This window comes from Copidosoma floridanum, unplaced genomic scaffold, assembly GCF_036245765.1.
Source record: "Copidosoma floridanum isolate Cflo_tuat_1 unplaced genomic scaffold, Cflo_Japanese_pri ptg000001l, whole genome shotgun sequence".
NCBI lineage: Eukaryota > Metazoa > Arthropoda > Insecta > Hymenoptera > Encyrtidae > Copidosoma > Copidosoma floridanum.
Genome location: NW_028321878.1, coordinates 10,016,761 through 10,034,919, shown reverse-complemented (window position 1 = coordinate 10,034,919; position 18,159 = coordinate 10,016,761). Strand labels below are relative to the sequence as shown.

General features: G+C 35.9%; 1 protein-coding gene across 4 annotated transcripts; it reads right to left on the bottom strand.

Moving 5' to 3' along the window:
• Positions 1-2,429: 2,429 nt before the first annotated feature.
• On the bottom strand, positions 2,430-12,817 carry LOC106646671 (1-Acylglycerol-3-phosphate O-acyltransferase 2). Of its 4 annotated transcripts, XM_014362774.2 has the most exons (7): positions 10,768-10,901; positions 10,590-10,658; positions 3,996-4,181; positions 3,785-3,918; positions 3,297-3,478; positions 3,043-3,208; positions 2,430-2,888 (listed from the first exon to the last, which is right to left on the bottom strand). In XM_014362774.2, the coding sequence occupies exons 3-7, from the start codon at positions 4,178-4,180 to the stop codon at positions 2,725-2,727; spliced, it is 831 nt and encodes a 276-aa protein (XP_014218260.2). In that variant the 5' UTR covers position 4,181; positions 10,590-10,658; positions 10,768-10,901; the 3' UTR covers positions 2,430-2,724. The 4 variants fall into 4 exon arrangements, with proteins under 4 accessions (XP_014218260.2, XP_089447460.1, XP_089447464.1 ...); XM_089591334.1 differs by lacking the exons at positions 10,590-10,658; positions 10,768-10,901 and adding an exon at positions 12,504-12,817; XM_089591338.1 differs by having other exon boundaries at positions 10,590-10,901.
• Positions 12,818-18,159: the final 5,342 nt, after the last annotated feature.

Sequence of the window (18,159 nt, the reverse complement as noted above, 5' to 3'; positions counted from 1 at the left end):
ATCTAAGTAATAAAAAGGAGCGACGCAAGCACCGGTGGTCCGATCATTTTCAAGTGAAAACCGGTACTAATGACGCGTTCATCGATAAACAGGTATAACAAGAGATATTACCTTATACGTAACTCGACAAACGCCATGACGATAATGTTTTTACTTTAGAAAAAAATCGAAAAACCCTCGCGTCACCCGGAAATTCGCGCGAATGGGATTGTTGATTCGCTCGAATTGATTTGCCGTGTGAAAACCCGCGCCGTGCAGACTGACGATAGGTTTAACGCGAAACACCGGTGTACGCGCAGCGCAAACGAGATCGAATCGGTTGGTGTCGACGGCAAAGTGGCCGATGCGAAACCATCGAAAAGCAAATGTGCCAAAAATCTCACAGATGGCAATGATGGAAAATTAACCAAGTCGAAAAGCAAGTGCGCCAAAAACTGTCCTTACCTGAGAAAAGACAATTGCGATGCGCTCAATGATACGAGGAGAACGACGACGATGAAAAGTTTGGATCGCAAGGATGAGAAAATCGACAGGAGAAACGACAAAAGTTGCAAAGATAAACAATGTATGGTAAATTTTAATACGATGGATGAATGCGGGGAGGTTTCGAGTAAATGCCAAAAACGCGGAGGTTTTCCGTCGACCAGTGGAACCTTTGAAAATGTTGATTGCAAGAAAAATTCAAAGAATGACAAAATGAAAATTGAGAAAAAGTGCCAGAATTGTTGCAAAAAAATCGGATCCAAAAGTATTTTCAAAATTAAAAAAGCAATCGTCACCAAAGAGCCTCCGATGATTTTTGTGTTACGTAAAAAAGAAAATTGTTGAGTCTGAAAAAAAAAATAAAAAAAAAATAAAAAATTGTAAAATAAATAAAATTGGATTGTTTGTGAATATACAAGTAATTATTTTTAATAACTGAGACTATTTAAATGATGGTCTTAAAAAGTTATACTATGGACTTCTGGTTTAGATTTTGCCGAAAAACTTATGTATTTTCAAAGTAGTACAATTTTCAACCATCACTTAAAGTAGCTCTTGGTATAGATTCGTATTTTTTCAAAGAAAATTTATTATTAAAATAATTTTTTACAAGCAGAATTTTTACTTACATTATAATTACAGTTTAACAGTACAAATAATTTTCTTTCGATATCAAACATTTTTAAATTCAAGTCGAATTTTTCTATTAAATAATGAAGCACTTGAGTATATTTTAAAGCTGTAAAGTACGAAAGTATAATTTTGGTACAGTTCTTTTGTTATAAAAGTAACGCAAGTCTTCTGAATTACGTAAAAATTTAAAGATTTTGCTACACGTAAACCAGCAAGTGATATAAGGACACTTGGAAAGTACGACACAGGTTTATATTACATTACACTATAATTTTCTTTGCCAAAAAATTTCGATAAAATTTTCAGACAAATCAATTTGTAAAAATTATTAAAAGTTTGTAAAAAACGTAAATTATTAATAGATCCAGGAAAAACATTTGTAAAAACTACAGCTCTGAGTTGTTGTCACTTAATCGTGGCACATTATTAATGTGGTTATAAATAATAAATGAAACAACAAGTGTATGTAGTACACATTCTATAAATATTATAATGAGCCATACTTCGTTTATTTATCTACAAGTGTATTACTCGTAACATTCGTCAGTTTATAAAAATTTGTAGTAGTTTGGTCTTACTCATCACTACCTTTTAAAATTAATATAACGTTGAAAAAAGTATACCCGACCTTGGATCGACTACAATGTTTAACCATTTGTTAAAGAATTAACGTAGTATGTATGAAATGCACATTTATCTGTCCCTAATATCACATTTAAGTAAAGGTCTTATGTTTCTACTCTTCTTCTTCTTTTTTTTTTTTTTTAACCCTTTAAAAAGTAGTGTTTTAATGATAGTTTCAAAGCAGTTTTTCAGAGCTTGAAAAGTATTTATACCTTAACAGTAATAAGCACAACCAATACCACCTTCTCTTAAGGCATATCAATCCTATAAACTAGTGCAGATTTGCGTATCTTTACTATCAAACAATACTTCATTTTTTATACGGGATGAATTATTTATATTCGCAAAGCAGTAAAACTTGAAAACCATTTTTTAAATTTCAATGTTGATGCTTATTTTATAAAATATATTCTATCGGCATGTATCAATAAAATTATTTTGTCTCGCTTGCAAAATATAAAACTAATCATTTAATTTATTTTTTAAAAAAACCTTGGTAAAATTTTAAAAAGACATCACTTACACACGTACTCTGTATTTTTATTTTTTTCCCAATCATTAAACCAACATCGTTTCTTCCAACTGCAACAACCATCACTCAGTGACATTCAAAACAGTTACCCAACAAACCAATCAAAACACTCGCAACGCGACTCTACCGTACTCAAAATCACCTTCTTGTCATCCCGAAAAAAAAAAATTATTTTTGCAAAATTGTGGTGCTTCAACCTCGTCGTACTCAAGTGATGTTCGATCGGAAAAAAACCTATACTTAAAATTCATCCAAACACAGACACGCGCATACTACATGCACACAGTCATGTAGTCTCACCGATCACTCGCACGTCACACGAGTCATGCGTTACAACTGTTACAAGGCACCACTGAGCTTATTGGCCAAACATTGACTCCTATGCATCTTTTAATAACAGAGAGAGAGAGACCAGCCGTTGTCTCGATGATGTGCACTTGGGAGGGGAAAAGTCAATCGAGCTTGAGACTGTCCATGTGCCGAGACAACGCTTCCTGGGTCGACTCCTGGTACACCTTGTTCATGACCGCGTACGTCTCCTCGACCAATCTCGGCAAATCGGCCTTTGTCAGGCCTTCGGTCGGTATTGCCGGGAGTATCGTGATGAAGCTCGTGCCTGCGCAATCAATTCAAAGTTACGTCGCACTTTTGAGCGGAAAAGTGACGGATAAGAGATAACGAAGAGCCCGTATAAACATATGGACTCGTGGGGAAATACGTTAATCGGACACATGTAGCTGTGGGTGGGCTGTAATGGCCCGAAAACTCACCTGAGTCGAACTTTTTCGACTTGGCGTTGATGAAGTAGTACCTCGAAACAACGACCGGCTGGATGGGCGTCTGCGAGTCGATGGCCACGTGAAAGCCACCCTTTTTAAAGGGCAGCAGAGCCGAGCCGCCGTGCCTTTTGCCTTCCGAGTAGAGCAACACTTTCGCCTGTAGGCACACGATTTAATTGTGGAAAGGAGCCGAAAGAGATATTTTGGAAAATTTTCACCACAGACCGATCGTTGGATGGACTGACCTTTCGCGCGCGAATAATGTCCGCCGTTGAGTTGACCGTGTTCTGAGCCTCTTCCTTTTTGACGCGATCGATGAATATCGTGCCCCAGAGCCAGCTCGCCAGGCCGAAGGTGCCGAAGTAGAGCACCTGCTTTTTCGATATCACGGTGCAATTCTCGAGAACCGGCCACAATTCTGCCAATACTGAATCACCGGGTACATAGGCTCGTGTTATATTTTATTGCATCGATAGAAAATTGGGGGTGAAAAAAGGGGCAAGAAACCCGCATGTGCCACTAAATTATCTCTAAAGTTTTTTTTTTCTCATATAGGTTTACAAATTTTTTTATTATCTTATAAGCATAAGTATTCTTTTTGTAAAATTTGGTGCAGCTTGCAACAAAACATTACTTATATCCACTTTAAAATATAATTACTATATGTTTAATCAAAGATGCACAAAAAGTCGTAATTTTTTTTTGATCAAACAATAAAAGGGTACGAACTCACCACAGAGGTCAAGATTGCTCTGATGATTGATCATGACGACGGCACCGCTGTTCTGCACAATGTTTTCCTTGCCACGTATTTGGTAATTGATGCCAATCAATTTCGCGACGAATCTAGCCCCCCAAGCGGGTATCCTGTGAGATACGAAAAAAAAAAAATCTGTCACATACCTATACATGAATGTAAATGTCATATCATATTGAAAACGTACAGTGCGTTACGCCAGTCTCGTATCCTGAAGAACATCAGTGGAATTGGCCACGTTGCCCATATAGCGCTCATAACGACAAAGACGAAGTGCTTCGTGTAATACCTCGCGACTTCGCTCACCGCGCAGATCATCATTGCGAGCAGGAACAAGGCTACGCCCAGGCTATTGCACGATATCCCGAGCATCCTGAAAACACCGAATTCATCATCATTTTTTGCTTATACGGAGAGAGAAAAATCGTGACTTTTACGAGACTATACGCCACGGGACGAGCAATGAATACACCAAACTATTCAGACAATTCGTAAATAAAAACTTCAACTATTCAACTATACGTAAAGCATCGTTAGGCGTTATCAGTGTCTGATGCCGCGATACGCGAATCGCTGGTCCCACCTATATGCATAAAGTGTGTACATATACGAGAGGTGTGGCAAAAAGACGTAGCAATACAGTTGATTGCACAGTAAACTCGTTCACGAAGACAGTAATGGGCACTCTCTTTTTGCCTAAGATTAAACGTTTTCACGGTTCATAATCATCAAATCATAATGCAAACATAGTAGTAGTTTAACACAAAAGTGCATTGGCTATTTTTGAAGTAAACTTGTATTTTTCAAGCATATAATATTGCGTAAAGCCAATTTTCTGCAAGTAAGTAATGTCTATCCTGCAGTTAAACTGGAGTAACCCACCATTTACCTAATAATTATACTCCAAACGACTTGTATTCAGTCTTTGGTAAAATAATTTAAAATGCTTACTGATTTCCTTTCCTACTGTTGTGTTGTGAGACCAAAGACTTCCCTACAATAGTAATAACTTTCGAGCGAAATGATAAGCTCATAATGTATGTGACAATTATTGAGCTTGCAAAGTTTCTCTGCCAAATCTTTCCCACAATTGGTCACTATTATCCACTTAACCAATTGATTCGGCGAGAAACGTAACTCGAAAAATTGTATCTCACAGTAAGAGTGACTATTTACACATGCACATCAAAAGAAAGTGGCAATGCTCAATGCGACACTACTCACGAGCACATACATCTGCTTCTTTCCAGTTACGGTTTAACAGAATATCCCAACAAAGTAATATTAGATCGGCTCCAATGACATATCAAAAGGAACTTAACCAAGGAATTTCAATCGATCCAGAAATCAAATGGAGTAAAATACGTGGAGAAAATTGCGCGTTATGACATAGCGACTTTTAGATTGTCTCCATAAGTAGGCGCTCCACTAACACAATAAAAGTCGCCATGTCAGCATCACCATTGGCTCACCAAACAAATGGCCAAACTATTAACCTTGACTGCATTTGCAAGAAATTGAAATGCACTTGATGGTCACTAGGAGAGAACTATACTGCCATTTGACCAATTTATTTTGTTTACGTAAGGTAGACCGGTAATTTGTGACGGATATTTTCTGCTCTCGAACAAAAAAATTGAAATGGGGAAAAAAAAAACTTCATTTGAAATTTTCATTTTTTCAATTAAAATGCATCATTAAACAAAAAAAAAACAAAAATAAAAAAAATAAAAAAAACATACTCTTAATAATAAAGATAAATTAAGTGCAAAAACATTATTTTAAGCAATTACAAGATTCAACAAATTTAATGCTCGTGCTCAATTACTATTTAATTCCTAATAGTCAATTAAAATACGTGTTGCGTGTTAAAACGTGGATCTTTCTTATATGTACATAATGTATATACAAGAAAATATATTGTGTAAAAATAAATGTATTTGTGCCATCGGGATAATATATCGCACTTTTTCCGTATTTACGTATTGAATTTACATAATGTAAATTCTATACACAATTATTCAGGATTGAAAAAAAAAAAAAAAAAAAAATCTCGACGTTGGTACGGTCGGTCGTTGAAGGATTTTTAAGCGCTGCATCACTATAGGTAAGCTATGATGAAGCAATTGATCGATTCAACTGAAGAACTAGTTTTTCCTTAAAATATTTATAAAAATATATACTCTCAACTGTTATTTAAATAAATCAATATCTTTGTTTTCTGTTTTCGTTGAATTCTCATAAAAAAACTATTGAAGAATACACTTACTTACAAAAAACTATAACAAGTTATTTATGTACACACCAATGTCTCAAAATTACTATTTTTTATCAAGGAAATGAACGGGTAACCTTCCTCCATGATTTATTTTTATGTAAAAAAAAAATCTGTACAATAAAATTATAAACCATTTCTCACTTGGTCGCACTTTGCACTTTTAAGATTACTATTAAATTATGTTAATAGCAGAAGAACGTGTGATCTACATTAAGCACAGAAATACCGTGACAGGATAATCTTCAGTGGTATATTCGTTGTTGTCCATATATTATTTTTAAAAAACACCCAAAGTGCTTTTCGTCATTTTTTTTTTTTTTAAGTTGCCAAGCTTTTATCTTAGTTGTGATTGCACATACAGCCAGACAAGCCATGTAAATCCATTCAATTTAACAAACAAGTATACAAAGCCTTAATTGCTTTTTCTAATACACAGTTTCATAGTAGTTCATTTTCTTTTAATTCTAAACTTTTTTTTTTTTTTAATAAGCGTAGACGTAAGTAAATGATAGTCAATCAAGTCCTTAACTTTTTGTTTATCAACGATTCAAATCGTATTACCAGGGCAATCATTTTTTATAATTTTCTTCGTACATTTTTAAACATAATAACCATCAATTATAGTACGCACACGCAATATAATATATAGATGTAGAAAAAAATCACGAATCGTCGCGGTTTTTGATATAAAAAATGCATACCTAGCCGTTAAACATAAATTTGTTATAGCCTTTCCCGAGTATACATCATATATAAGCAATTTAATGATCAGACTCTATATATTATATACCGACACACCATCATAAAGCCTTTCTGCGCCAGACTTTAATAATTACTATTATCATGATTTACCCGTTCAATATTCACTACAAGAAAAACTATACCACCACCATCGTTACTACATGTACACTTACTTACAGCACTTATAGCAATCATTCTATATCCCGATTCGCGTTTCCACAGACTCGAACTTTCGATTTTTTTAAGTACGAAGCTCATTGTTATAAAATATGTCACCAATACGATATACGCGCTCTTACAACTGCTTTTCTTTGCAAAATTTGTAATACTCTTGCACCTGCAATGCAATACTACTACGTTTCAATTCTTGACCGCAGATCGCAAGAGTCCAATGTTGACCTTATGACGGTCACTGCATAACTGTCCGCTGTATATACTGGCACAAAAGAGGTGAGATGATAATAGGATAACAAAAGTTTAGTGGTGATGTATATACCATTTGTCATTGATTTCTAATCGGATTATTATTGGTTTGGTTAAAAAATAGGTACTCGTTTCGATTGATTTTTTTATTATTTTCTTACAAGGAAATGCAGCAATAGCCGAAAGTCAAAAAGTATTAGGGTGTATTTTTATCAACACGTGCTAGTGATATCGCTGTCTCTGCACACTTGGTGCGTAACATATTACTCGTGATCAGAGAGAAATTATAAAAGTGCACATAATATTATACGCAAGACTGACAATAATCTTCCTCCATGCGCTTATAACTATCTTTCATCCTTGAAATTTAGCTAAGGGTCATAAAGTATTTTAAAGTGTGTCAGTACACTGATTGGCACTTAAGTTTATGTTTTTCTTACTAATTTTTTAATTTTATTTCTTTTTTCAAAAAGTACTGCAGTCCATAAAGAACTGAATTAACTATTTTTACATTCGAGACGCGCTATGTACAAAGAAGACTAACTAATTATGTAATCGGTATTAGCTGTACGAGGTGAATACGAAAATTGTGCAATTAGAATTTCAAATGCATCGAGTGGTTTTTTTTTCTCTTTTTTTTTTTTTACACCTATTCAGGGAAAAAGATTTTTGCACTTGGTGTGTAATTTTACTTAAAAATTGATTTGTTTGCCCAATTGTGTTTACTTCAGATTTTATTTAAAAATTGATTTGTATACCCAATTGTGTTTATTTTTACCGCCTTATGTAGGATAGGATTACGAAATTTATCAGACGACGACAGCGATTACTTCGAAGAAAACGCAACGCGGACATTAAAACTACTCGTCTTTTGATTGTGGACTCAAAAATTACGAAGACTCTTGCCATGGACTAATTAATTTTTACATCTAACTCGCTTTTTACGATTGACCTGGTGTGCGCAGCAAGCACTGGCACGTTACAGTTTTAAGAATACGGTTGGCATGAATTCACAGAGTAAATTTTTTTTTTAATCCATACTCCGAATGATTGATTTGTTTCGTGTGAAAATTATTTTATTCATTAAAATTACAAATTTTATCGAAAACAACGCATACAAAGCCAGTCACTTTAATAATACTCCGTAACATTTTACGACTCAATGGAATAAACATTAAAAACATGCATTATTCCAATACAAGTTGAAAATTAAAAACGAACGCAAAAAGAAAGTAACGCACCACAAAACTCCCAATAAGTCGTGATTTTTGAACCTCAAGCTACCGAGTCTGTCAATTTCTTATTTTGTTCGTTCGATTATTCGAAATCTTTTTTCACACGCCAAACAAGAAAATGAGCCTATTTTGGCAAGCGACTGTCCGAAAAATCTGCAAGTCAAGTGACCGCAATAATGTAGCTGTCTTACGAAAAAAAAAAAAATATATATATATATGTACGCACCGAGAGGATAGACTTTAAATCGCGGTCAAGTGGAGAAAAAAAAAGTTTTTGAAATTCTACGCTATTTTATTGAAGAACCATACGAGTGGAAGAGAAATAAAGTTCGATGTATTATACAACACAACAATGAGACTTTGCGGATGACGTTATTGTATTTATGTTTTTCTTACATTTGTCCCGGATATTTTTTCAGTTGAAAACGTTAAAATCATCGTTTACTTTACTCGTCATAGCTATTTATACAACACAAAATACCCAAGTTGTATATAAAGTAACATTAATGAATTACAGTAAAGTTCGAAATGTTTCTATAATGATGGTGTGATATAAACTTAAAAAAAAAAAAACAACCTATTTTTAGCGATGATGTACATACATACATGATTTAAGCCGTACCCTGAATTACTTACTCATGCGCTTGTACTTGTTACAAGTCTTAGTTTCTCCCTAGTTCTTACGTAAAGGAAAGTAAGTTATGTTTCTTCTCAGACATTCGTGGCGCAAAGTGAAAGTGAAATCTGCGATGTTTTTTTTTTTTTTTTTTACAACTAACGTGAACCTTTTCCACAGGAAGTGTACCTATTATATAAGAGGGATAGTCGTGAGATTTTTAGCAATGCTTTAATTATTTATTTGAGAATAACCATAGGTTATGCTGCCGCTAATTTTGTGCTCTAAGATTAACATACACGTTGCCTTAAAACTATGTTAGAAAATGAATGTTTTTCCTGGACAGCGAGACATATACCTTAACAATAATAATTAAACGATAATTATTGATTTAATTGGAACCTAACAACTCTTTCAAAATTTATAATTACCATGCATTGGAAATTTTTCTTTGGTAACGTTTTTAAACGATTTTTTTAAAATTATAGTATACATAATTAGTACGTGGTAGGTCTTATCACATTTTAAAAATTTTTACACATTTTTAACATAAATCACAAGTTATATTTTGAATATTAAAAAAAAAAAAAGTGTGTATAGTTACTACAGGTATTTTAATCGAACAATACATATTTTTCCCGACTTACCTTAAAACGTTTTGTACAGCATAAATTTTATTCTTGTCTTTTTCTTTTATAATTTATCGCCTTATACAAATGAACATTGGAATTTTTAAAATTTGTTTTCACAACTTTTTTACGAGTGACAAACCAAAAAAAAAAAAACGATTGAAGCTAATCGCGTATTATTAAAAAAAAAATCATCGATAGTTCTATTTTATACATAAAACAATGTTATTTGTCACTCACACTCGTACCAACCAATCGAATTAAAAATAGCACGTGTCCGCAGACTGTATACCTATATATCGCCAATTTAAATCAGTGTTAGTTTGATACACCTACAAATTATACTTGCATTATGTACTTATACGTTTAAAAACCATATTAAACGACTAATTTGTTGGGTAAAGTAAATCTCTATAGAGAACGACTATACCGGCGACATCAGAATTATATTTGACAGACGTAATGTATATATAGGTTTAATGATGCAGCAGTGCAGTCTGCTCTGCATAACTGTTGATGTGTTAACTCCTCCTACATAATAAAAAAATGACGTACACACATATGCATACATTACACAGTTACGTACGCTCACGCAACAGATTTATTAATCTGTACAATGACGCTCCCTGTCTATCTGTGACTCACCCACTCACGTCGAGAGAAGACTGGAGCTTCAAAAAGATCTCTTTTTCTTACGCTACTCACATTTGTTAAAGAAAAAAAAAAAAAAAAGATAATTACGCACTACGCCCATACAACAATTACAATTTTAAACGTACATTTAACGCGCACGGAGGAAAACGGCCGCCCACCACTAACCAACACTTTTGTATACATATTATACACATGATATACTCACTTGGCCACCTGTAGATTTTTGTCACTACTTTTTAAATTTATTCTTGCCGGTTTCCCTTTTTTCTCGAGTCTGTAACACACCAACACCAAAGACACAAAATAATGAACAAATGCACTTTTTACACAGTACACTAAAAGCGTTGCGTCAATAAAAAGCGGCAAAACAATTCATCAACTACCTGATACAAAGACCGCGTCTGACCGTCCCACGTTCGTTTCGTACTGACTCACTAACTTGCCAATCTTCCCATCCAATCCAACGATCCGAATCGTATCGTACGAGCCCGAAAATTAACAGAGAGTGACTGGATAGTTGCTCAGTTGCGCTCAATGCTGAAACTGCAGTGTGTGTGTATAACACCACCCATTGTGTTAATTGTGTATATATAAGAGAGAGGGGGAGAAAGGATAAGCCGCCGCGTGTATATATGTATACCAACACACGTGCTCGCTTTACTATTGGTCACGCCGTTTTCCCACTTCTGTACTGCGTGTTATGAGTTTTTGTTTATTATTAGATCTTCAATAAGTGACAGACGTAACGGTAATCACAGGGAAAATTATGGAATTGAAAGCTCAAATATAGATATTGTTATATTTCTTAATATTCTATTACTTGTTAAAAATATACATTAAATTGTGATTTGTAATATGCTTTTTTTTGTACAAAAATATGTTCATGCTAATTAACAAAACACTGCAAAACTTTCAATACGCAACAAGTTATATAACGTTAATGTTTGTTTTTTCTTTTGTAAAAAAATAAAATCTTGCAACAACACTTAAATAACAATGAAACTCTCTAATTGATCACTTATATTTCACTTTGAACCCACGTTTCAATTTATCCGAACAAAGATTCTGATACTTCAATCCCTTGACACCAGCTCCAGGCTTCGAAGAGGATTCATTATCGCAATCATCTTCGTTGTTCTTCATCACTTCTTCTTTGTTGCTCAATCGCTGTTTTATCAAAGACATAAAGTCAATGGTCTCGTTTCTCTCTTTGCCCAATACACTAGCAGCTGTTCTACCGGGCAATACACTCCTGCTCAATTTCCTGCTACTTTGTTGCTTCTTCTTTAGTTTGGAATCACTCTGTTCCTTACTATTGCTAATGCTGCTTTCAGCTCCATTCTCTTGAAACAGCTCTTGGCTAATGTCACTGCCCAGTGATGGTTCTTGCCTGACAATGTCGCTCTCGCTATCCTGTGACACTTCTTCGCTGCTCTGAGACACAGAAACACCAGAATCTTCGCTCTCTTTTTTGACATTCTTCACTATGAATTCATTCGTCCGTGGAATGCACAGACTTTCATCTGAAGTGTCCATAGAAAAGGTCTCTTTATTCACGACCCTACCACCATTGGCAAAGGCGGATATACCTTTGCGCCTCCACATCTTGGAGGTACTAGGAATGGCTTGCTTACACTTCCCATCGAAGCGAAACTCCTCGGGATCCACTACCTCCGGCAGCTCGCCTTTCAAGTGGGCCAGATACCTCTTCAGGGACGTATAAAAGTGCAATTTGTCCTGCATCCTCGGAAAGTTGGCGCACCTGGCGCTACTGGAGGGCACGACCCAGAGCACAGTGTCTCCCACCCGGTGGGGCTGAAGGCCAAAGCGAAAGCTCGACTTGTCGTACTTGTCCGCGAACTCCTCGTAGATGCACTTGCCATTGAAGACAGCCACCTTAGGCTTGAACTTCTTGAGCTTGTCGTGCACAGCCGCGGCGCCCTTCTTCAGTTCCAATCTCGTGAGGTCCGCCGAGGACCTCGTCGCCCGAGCCACGATGTTCGTCAGGCCGATCCCGTACTCCAGCAGGTCCTTGTCGTTCTCGTAACTCACCGGCTTGGACACCAGCCCCGACTCACACAGCAACTTGTAAAAGTGATTGCCCGGACCGGCGTAGTACCTGCCGGTGTAGGCTGCCATCAGGCTCGGGTTGATGCCCACGAACACGAGATCCAGCTCGTGGTCCAGGATGTCGCTGAGCGTGCTCTCCTTCTCCATGATCTCCTGCTCGGTGAGGCCTTCGAAGCGACTGAACTTCTTTTTGGTCGGCTTGTTGTTATCCGGGTCCTCGGGCGACTTGGCGTGAGCCCGTTTTTGCAGCTTCTTCAGTGACAGCGACATCGTCGTCCTTCGAATGGGTTTGGCCAACAATGTGCACATTGACACCCACGACACAATTCGACACTACGTGATGCTTTTAGGGTGTATTCCGCAAATGCTGCCAGCAGTTAAGTTACGTAGGTCGTGGTAACGCCGCATGGTCGGGTAGCGCTAGCGTCAACCTGTACTAACTGTCGGTGGGTTCCGCATGTCAACAAACTCCGAAATATCAGATGGCATGAGAGCGAAAACAGTAAAAAATATCAAAGTTTGTTGACATGCGGAACAATGATTGAGACAATCAATGATTGTATCATGAGTTTTTGTATAAAGTTCAATTTATACAAATAAGTTGGTAAATATAGGCACACATGATTAATATTTAAACATTTTAAGCTGTATAAATGAGCGCGCGGTGGCTCGGTCGGCTATGTCGTGAATTGGCACGCGGGAGACCGTGGTTCAATTCCCGGCCATAGTGCGACTTTTTCGGGCAAGTACCTCTGTGATTTTTCACATGTGCTTTTTCACCACGCAATGCTCCTCGAGGAGGGCTTAGGCGACCTTCTTGCAGCATAATTGCCTAATTTCCCCCTACCCCCTCCCTGTAATGGGTGGCCTCCCATCCCTTTCCTTGTCCCTTTCCCAAGTGCTAAGTGCCCATAGTAGTGCCTTTATTAAAGGAGCCGGACGTAGAGCACTTTAATATAAAAAAAAAAAAAAAAAAAAAAAAAAAAGCTGTATAAATATATAACATAGATTCCAAATATGCATTATTACCGCTGGAATATGCTAACAAAACCAAATATCCGTCTTTCTCACCCAGCAAAATAATAGGTATCTGTATAATCCTGTATCAATTTATTGCACACATGCGAAATGTTCAATGACAGTAAACAATGACACAATTTCAAACTTTACTTTTAACTCTTCATTTCACACGTAATTTTACAATGCAATTGATAAATTATTATTCATACAAAAGTATTAATATTCTTATAGGAGGTCGATTTTCAGGCAAAAGATTATTTGTAAACTTGCCGTAAACAGCACAGCCAATGTCAACTTTTTATTTTCTATCTACACAACTAGTTGCGGCTGGTTTTAGCGTTTCAGATTTCTAAACTAAAAAGTGGCCCTAAAATTCTGAAGGAAAGCTTTAGATATTTTAGGCCCTAGAGCCATGTTGTCAATTATAAACCAGCCGCAACTTATTTGACAGATACAAAATGAAAATTCAACATTTTTTGTGCTGTTTGCGGCAAGTTTACAATTTATCTATTACTCAAAAGTATAAATATATAGAAGGTCGATATTGGTGTAAAACATACACTGCAAACTTGCCGCAAGTAGCTCAAACATCGTTAATTATTTATTTTGTATCTATTTCAAGAGTTGCGGCTGGTTTATAAGTGACCAAATGGCTCTAGGGCTAAGCTGCCTAAAGCTCTCCTTCAGAATTTCAGAAGCAATTTTTGGCCAAAAAAATCACGACCGCTAGATGGCGCTGATCCTAATGATTATTACTATACTTATACTAGAGCCATTTAATTATTTATAAACCAGCCGCAACTAATTTCGTAAATACAAAATAAATAGTTAAAGATAATTGTGCTACTTGCGGCAAGTTTGCAGTGTATGTTTTATACGAATATCAACCTCATATATATTTATACTTTTGGGTAATAAATGAATTGTAAACTTGACGCAAACAGTGCAAACAACGTTAACTTTTTATTTTATATTTATCAAATTAGTTGCGGCTGGTTTATAAATAATTAAATGGCTCTAGGGCTAAGCTGCCTAAGGCTCTCTTTCAGAATTTCAGAAGCAATTTTTGGCCAAAAAAATCACTACCGCTAGATGGCGCTGATCCAAATGATTATTACTATACTTATACTAGAGCCATTTAATTATTTATAAACCAGCCGCAACTGATTTTGTAAATACAAAATATAAAGTGAGCATTGTTTGTGCTGTTTGCGGCAAGTTTACAATGCATTTTTTACACGAATATTGACTTCCTATATATTTATACTTTCGGGTGAAAGATAAATTGTAAACTTGCCGCCAATAGTGCGAACAATGTTCACTTTTTATTTTGTATTTATCAAATTAGTTGCGGCTGGTTTATAGATAATTAAATGGCTCTAGTATAAGTATAGTAATAATCATTTGGATCAGCGCCATCTAGCGGTAGTGATTTTTTTGGCCAAAAATTGCTTCTGAAATTCTGATGGAGAGCTTTAGGCAGCTTAGCCCTGGAGCCATTTAATCACTTATAAACCAGCCGCAACTTTTGAAATAGATACAAAATAAATAATTAACGATGTTTGAGCTACTTGCGGCAAGTTTGCAGTGTATGTTTTACACCAATATCGACCTCCCTTATATTTACACTTTCGGGTAATAGATAAATTGTAAACTTGCCGCAAACAGTGCAAACGACGTTAACTTTTTATTTTATATTTATGAAATTAGTTGCGGCTGGTTTATAAGTAATTAAATGGCTCTAGTATAAGTATAGTAATAATCATTTGGATCAGCGCCATCTAGCGGTCGTGATTTTTTTGGCCAAAAATTGCTTCTGAAATTCTGATGGAGAGCTTTAGGCAGCTTAGCCCTGGAGCCATTTAATCACTTATAAACCAGCCGCAACTTTTAAAATAGATACAAAATAAATAATTAACGATGTTTGAGCTACTTGCGGCAAGTTTGCAGTGTATGTTTTACACCAATATCGACCTCCCTTATATTTACACTTTCGGGTAATAGATAAATTGTAAACTTGCCGCAAACAGTGCAAACGACGTTAACTTTTTATTTTATATTTATGAAATTAGTTGCGGCTGGTTTATAAGTAATTAAATGGCTCTAGTATAAGTATAGTAATAATCATTTGGATCAGCGCCATCTAGCGGTCGTGATTTTTTTGGCCAAAAATTGCTTCTGAAATTCTGATGGAGAGCTTTAGGCAGCTTAGCCCTGGAGCCATTTAATCACTTATAAACCAGCCGCAACTTTTGAAATAGATACAAAATAAATAATTTACGATGTTTGAGCTACTTGCGGCAAGTTTGCAGTGTATGTTTTACACCAATATCGACCTCCCTTATATTTACACTTTCGGGTAATAGATAAATTGTAAGCTTGCCGCAAGTAGCTCAAACATCGTTAATTATTTATTTTGTATCTATTTTAAAAGTTGCGGCTGGTTTATAAGTGATTAAACGGCTCCAGGGCTAAGCTGCCTAAAGCTCTCCATCAGAATTTCAGAAGCAATTTTTGGCCAAAAAAATCACGACCGCTAGATGGCGCTGATCCAAATGATTATTACTATACTTATACTAGAGCCATTTAATTACTTATAAACCAGCCGCAACTAATTTCATAAATATAAAATAAAAAGTTAACGTCGTTTGCACTGTTTGCGGCAAGTTTACAATTTATCTATTACCCGAAAGTGTAAATATAAGGGAGGTCGATATTGGTGTAAAACATACACTGCAAACTTGCCGCAAGTAGCTCAAACATCGTTAATTATTTATTTTGTATCTATTTCAAAAGTTGCGGCTGGTTTATAAGTGATTAAATGGCTCCAGGGCTAAGCTGCCTAAAGCTCTCCATCAGAATTTCAGAAGCAATTTTTGGCCAAAAAAATCACTACCGCTAGATGGCGCTGATCCAAATGATTATTACTATACTTATACTAGAGCCATTTAATTATCTATAAACCAGCCGCAACTAATTTGATAAATACAAAATAAAAAGTGAACATTGTTCGCACTATTGGCGGCGAGTTTACAATTTATCTTTCACCCGAAAGTATAAATATATAGGAAGTCAATATTCGTGTAAAAAATGCATTGTAAACTTGCCGCAAACAGCACAAACAATGCTCACTTTATATTTTGTATTTACGAAATTAGTTGCGGCTGGTTTATAAATAATTAAATGGCTTTAGTATAAGTATAGTAATAATCATTAGGATCAGCGCCATCTAGCGGTCGTGATTTTTTTGGCCAAAAATTGCTTCTGAAATTCTGAAGGAGAGCTTTAGGCAGCTTAGCCCTAGAGCCATTTGGTCACTTATAAATCAGCCGCAACTCTTGAAATAGATACAAAATAAATAATTAACGATGTTTGAGCTACTTGCGGCAAGTTTGCAGTGTATGTTTTACACCAATATCGACCTCCTATATATTTATACTTTTGAGTGATAAATAAATTGTAAACTTGCCGCAAACAGCACAAAAAATGTTGAATTTTCATTTTGTATCTGTCAAATAAGTTGCGGCTGGTTTATAATTGACAACATGACTCTAGGGCCTAAAATATCTAAAGCTTTCCTTCAGAATTTTAGGGCCACTTTTTAGTTTAGAAATCTGAAACGCTAAAACCAGCCGCAACTAGTTGTGTAGATAGAAAATTAAAAGTTGACATTGGCTGTGCTGTTTACGGCAAGTTTACAAATAATCTTTTGCCTGAAAATCGACCTCCTATAAGAATATTAATACTTTTGTATGAATAATAATTTATCAATTGCATTGTAAAATTACGTGTGAAATGAAGAGTTAAAAGTAAAGTTTGAAATTATGTCATTGTTTACTGTCATTGAACATTTCGCATGTGTGCAATAAATTGATACAGGATTATACAGATACCTATTATTTTGCTGGGTGAGAAAGACGGATATTTGGTTTTGTTAGCATATTCCAGCGGTAATAATGCATATTTGGAATCTATGTTATATATTTATACAGCTTAAAATGTTTAAATATTAATCATGTGTGCCTATATTTACCAACTTATTTGTATAAATTGAACTTTATACAAAAACTCATGATACAATCATTGATTGTCTCAATCATTATTCTAAACGTTAGTGAAAAAGGCGGTTAAGGACGTATACTTAGCCTGTATTCCGCAAATGCTGCCAGCAGTTAAGTTACGTAGGTCGTGGTAACGCCGCATGGTCGGGTAGCGCTAGCGTCAACCTGTACTAACTGTCGGTGGGTTCCGCATGTCAACAAACTCCGAAATATCAGATGGCATGGGAGCGAAAACAGTAAAAAATATCAAAGTTTGTTGACATGCGGAACCCACCGACAGTTAGTACAGGTTGACGCTAGCGCTGCCCGACCATGCGGCGTTACCACGACCTACGTAACTTAACTGCTGGCAGCATTTGCGGAATACACCCTTAATCTGTGCGCGAGGTTCGATCGTTTTTTTTTTATTACATGTACTGTACGGATGGAGATACACGTGCAAAGGGCGCAAAAAATTTATTGTAAACAATAACACGTGAAACCTAACCTACAGGACATGCGTGTCGGGTCGTCTGCTCGGGGTGTGGGGGGGAGGGAAATTTGAAATTACACCAAAAACAAACATGTTACATGGATGAAAATATATTGTATTGATTGCAAAGTAATGCGACAGAGTTGAATAAA

Coding starts and splice junctions, on each gene's coding strand:
- LOC106646671 (XM_089591334.1), bottom strand. CDS start 12,763: ATGTGCACATTGTTGGCCAAACCCATTCGAAGGACGACGATGTCGCTG. Junction 4,182..12,503: donor ATGGCAGCCTACACCGGCAG/GTACTACGCCGG, acceptor CGGTGTTTTCAG/GATGCTCGGGATATCGTGCA. Junction 2,889..3,042: donor GTCGAAAAAGTTCGACTCAG/GTGAGTTTTCGG, acceptor TTGATTGCGCAG/GCACGAGCTTCATCACGATA.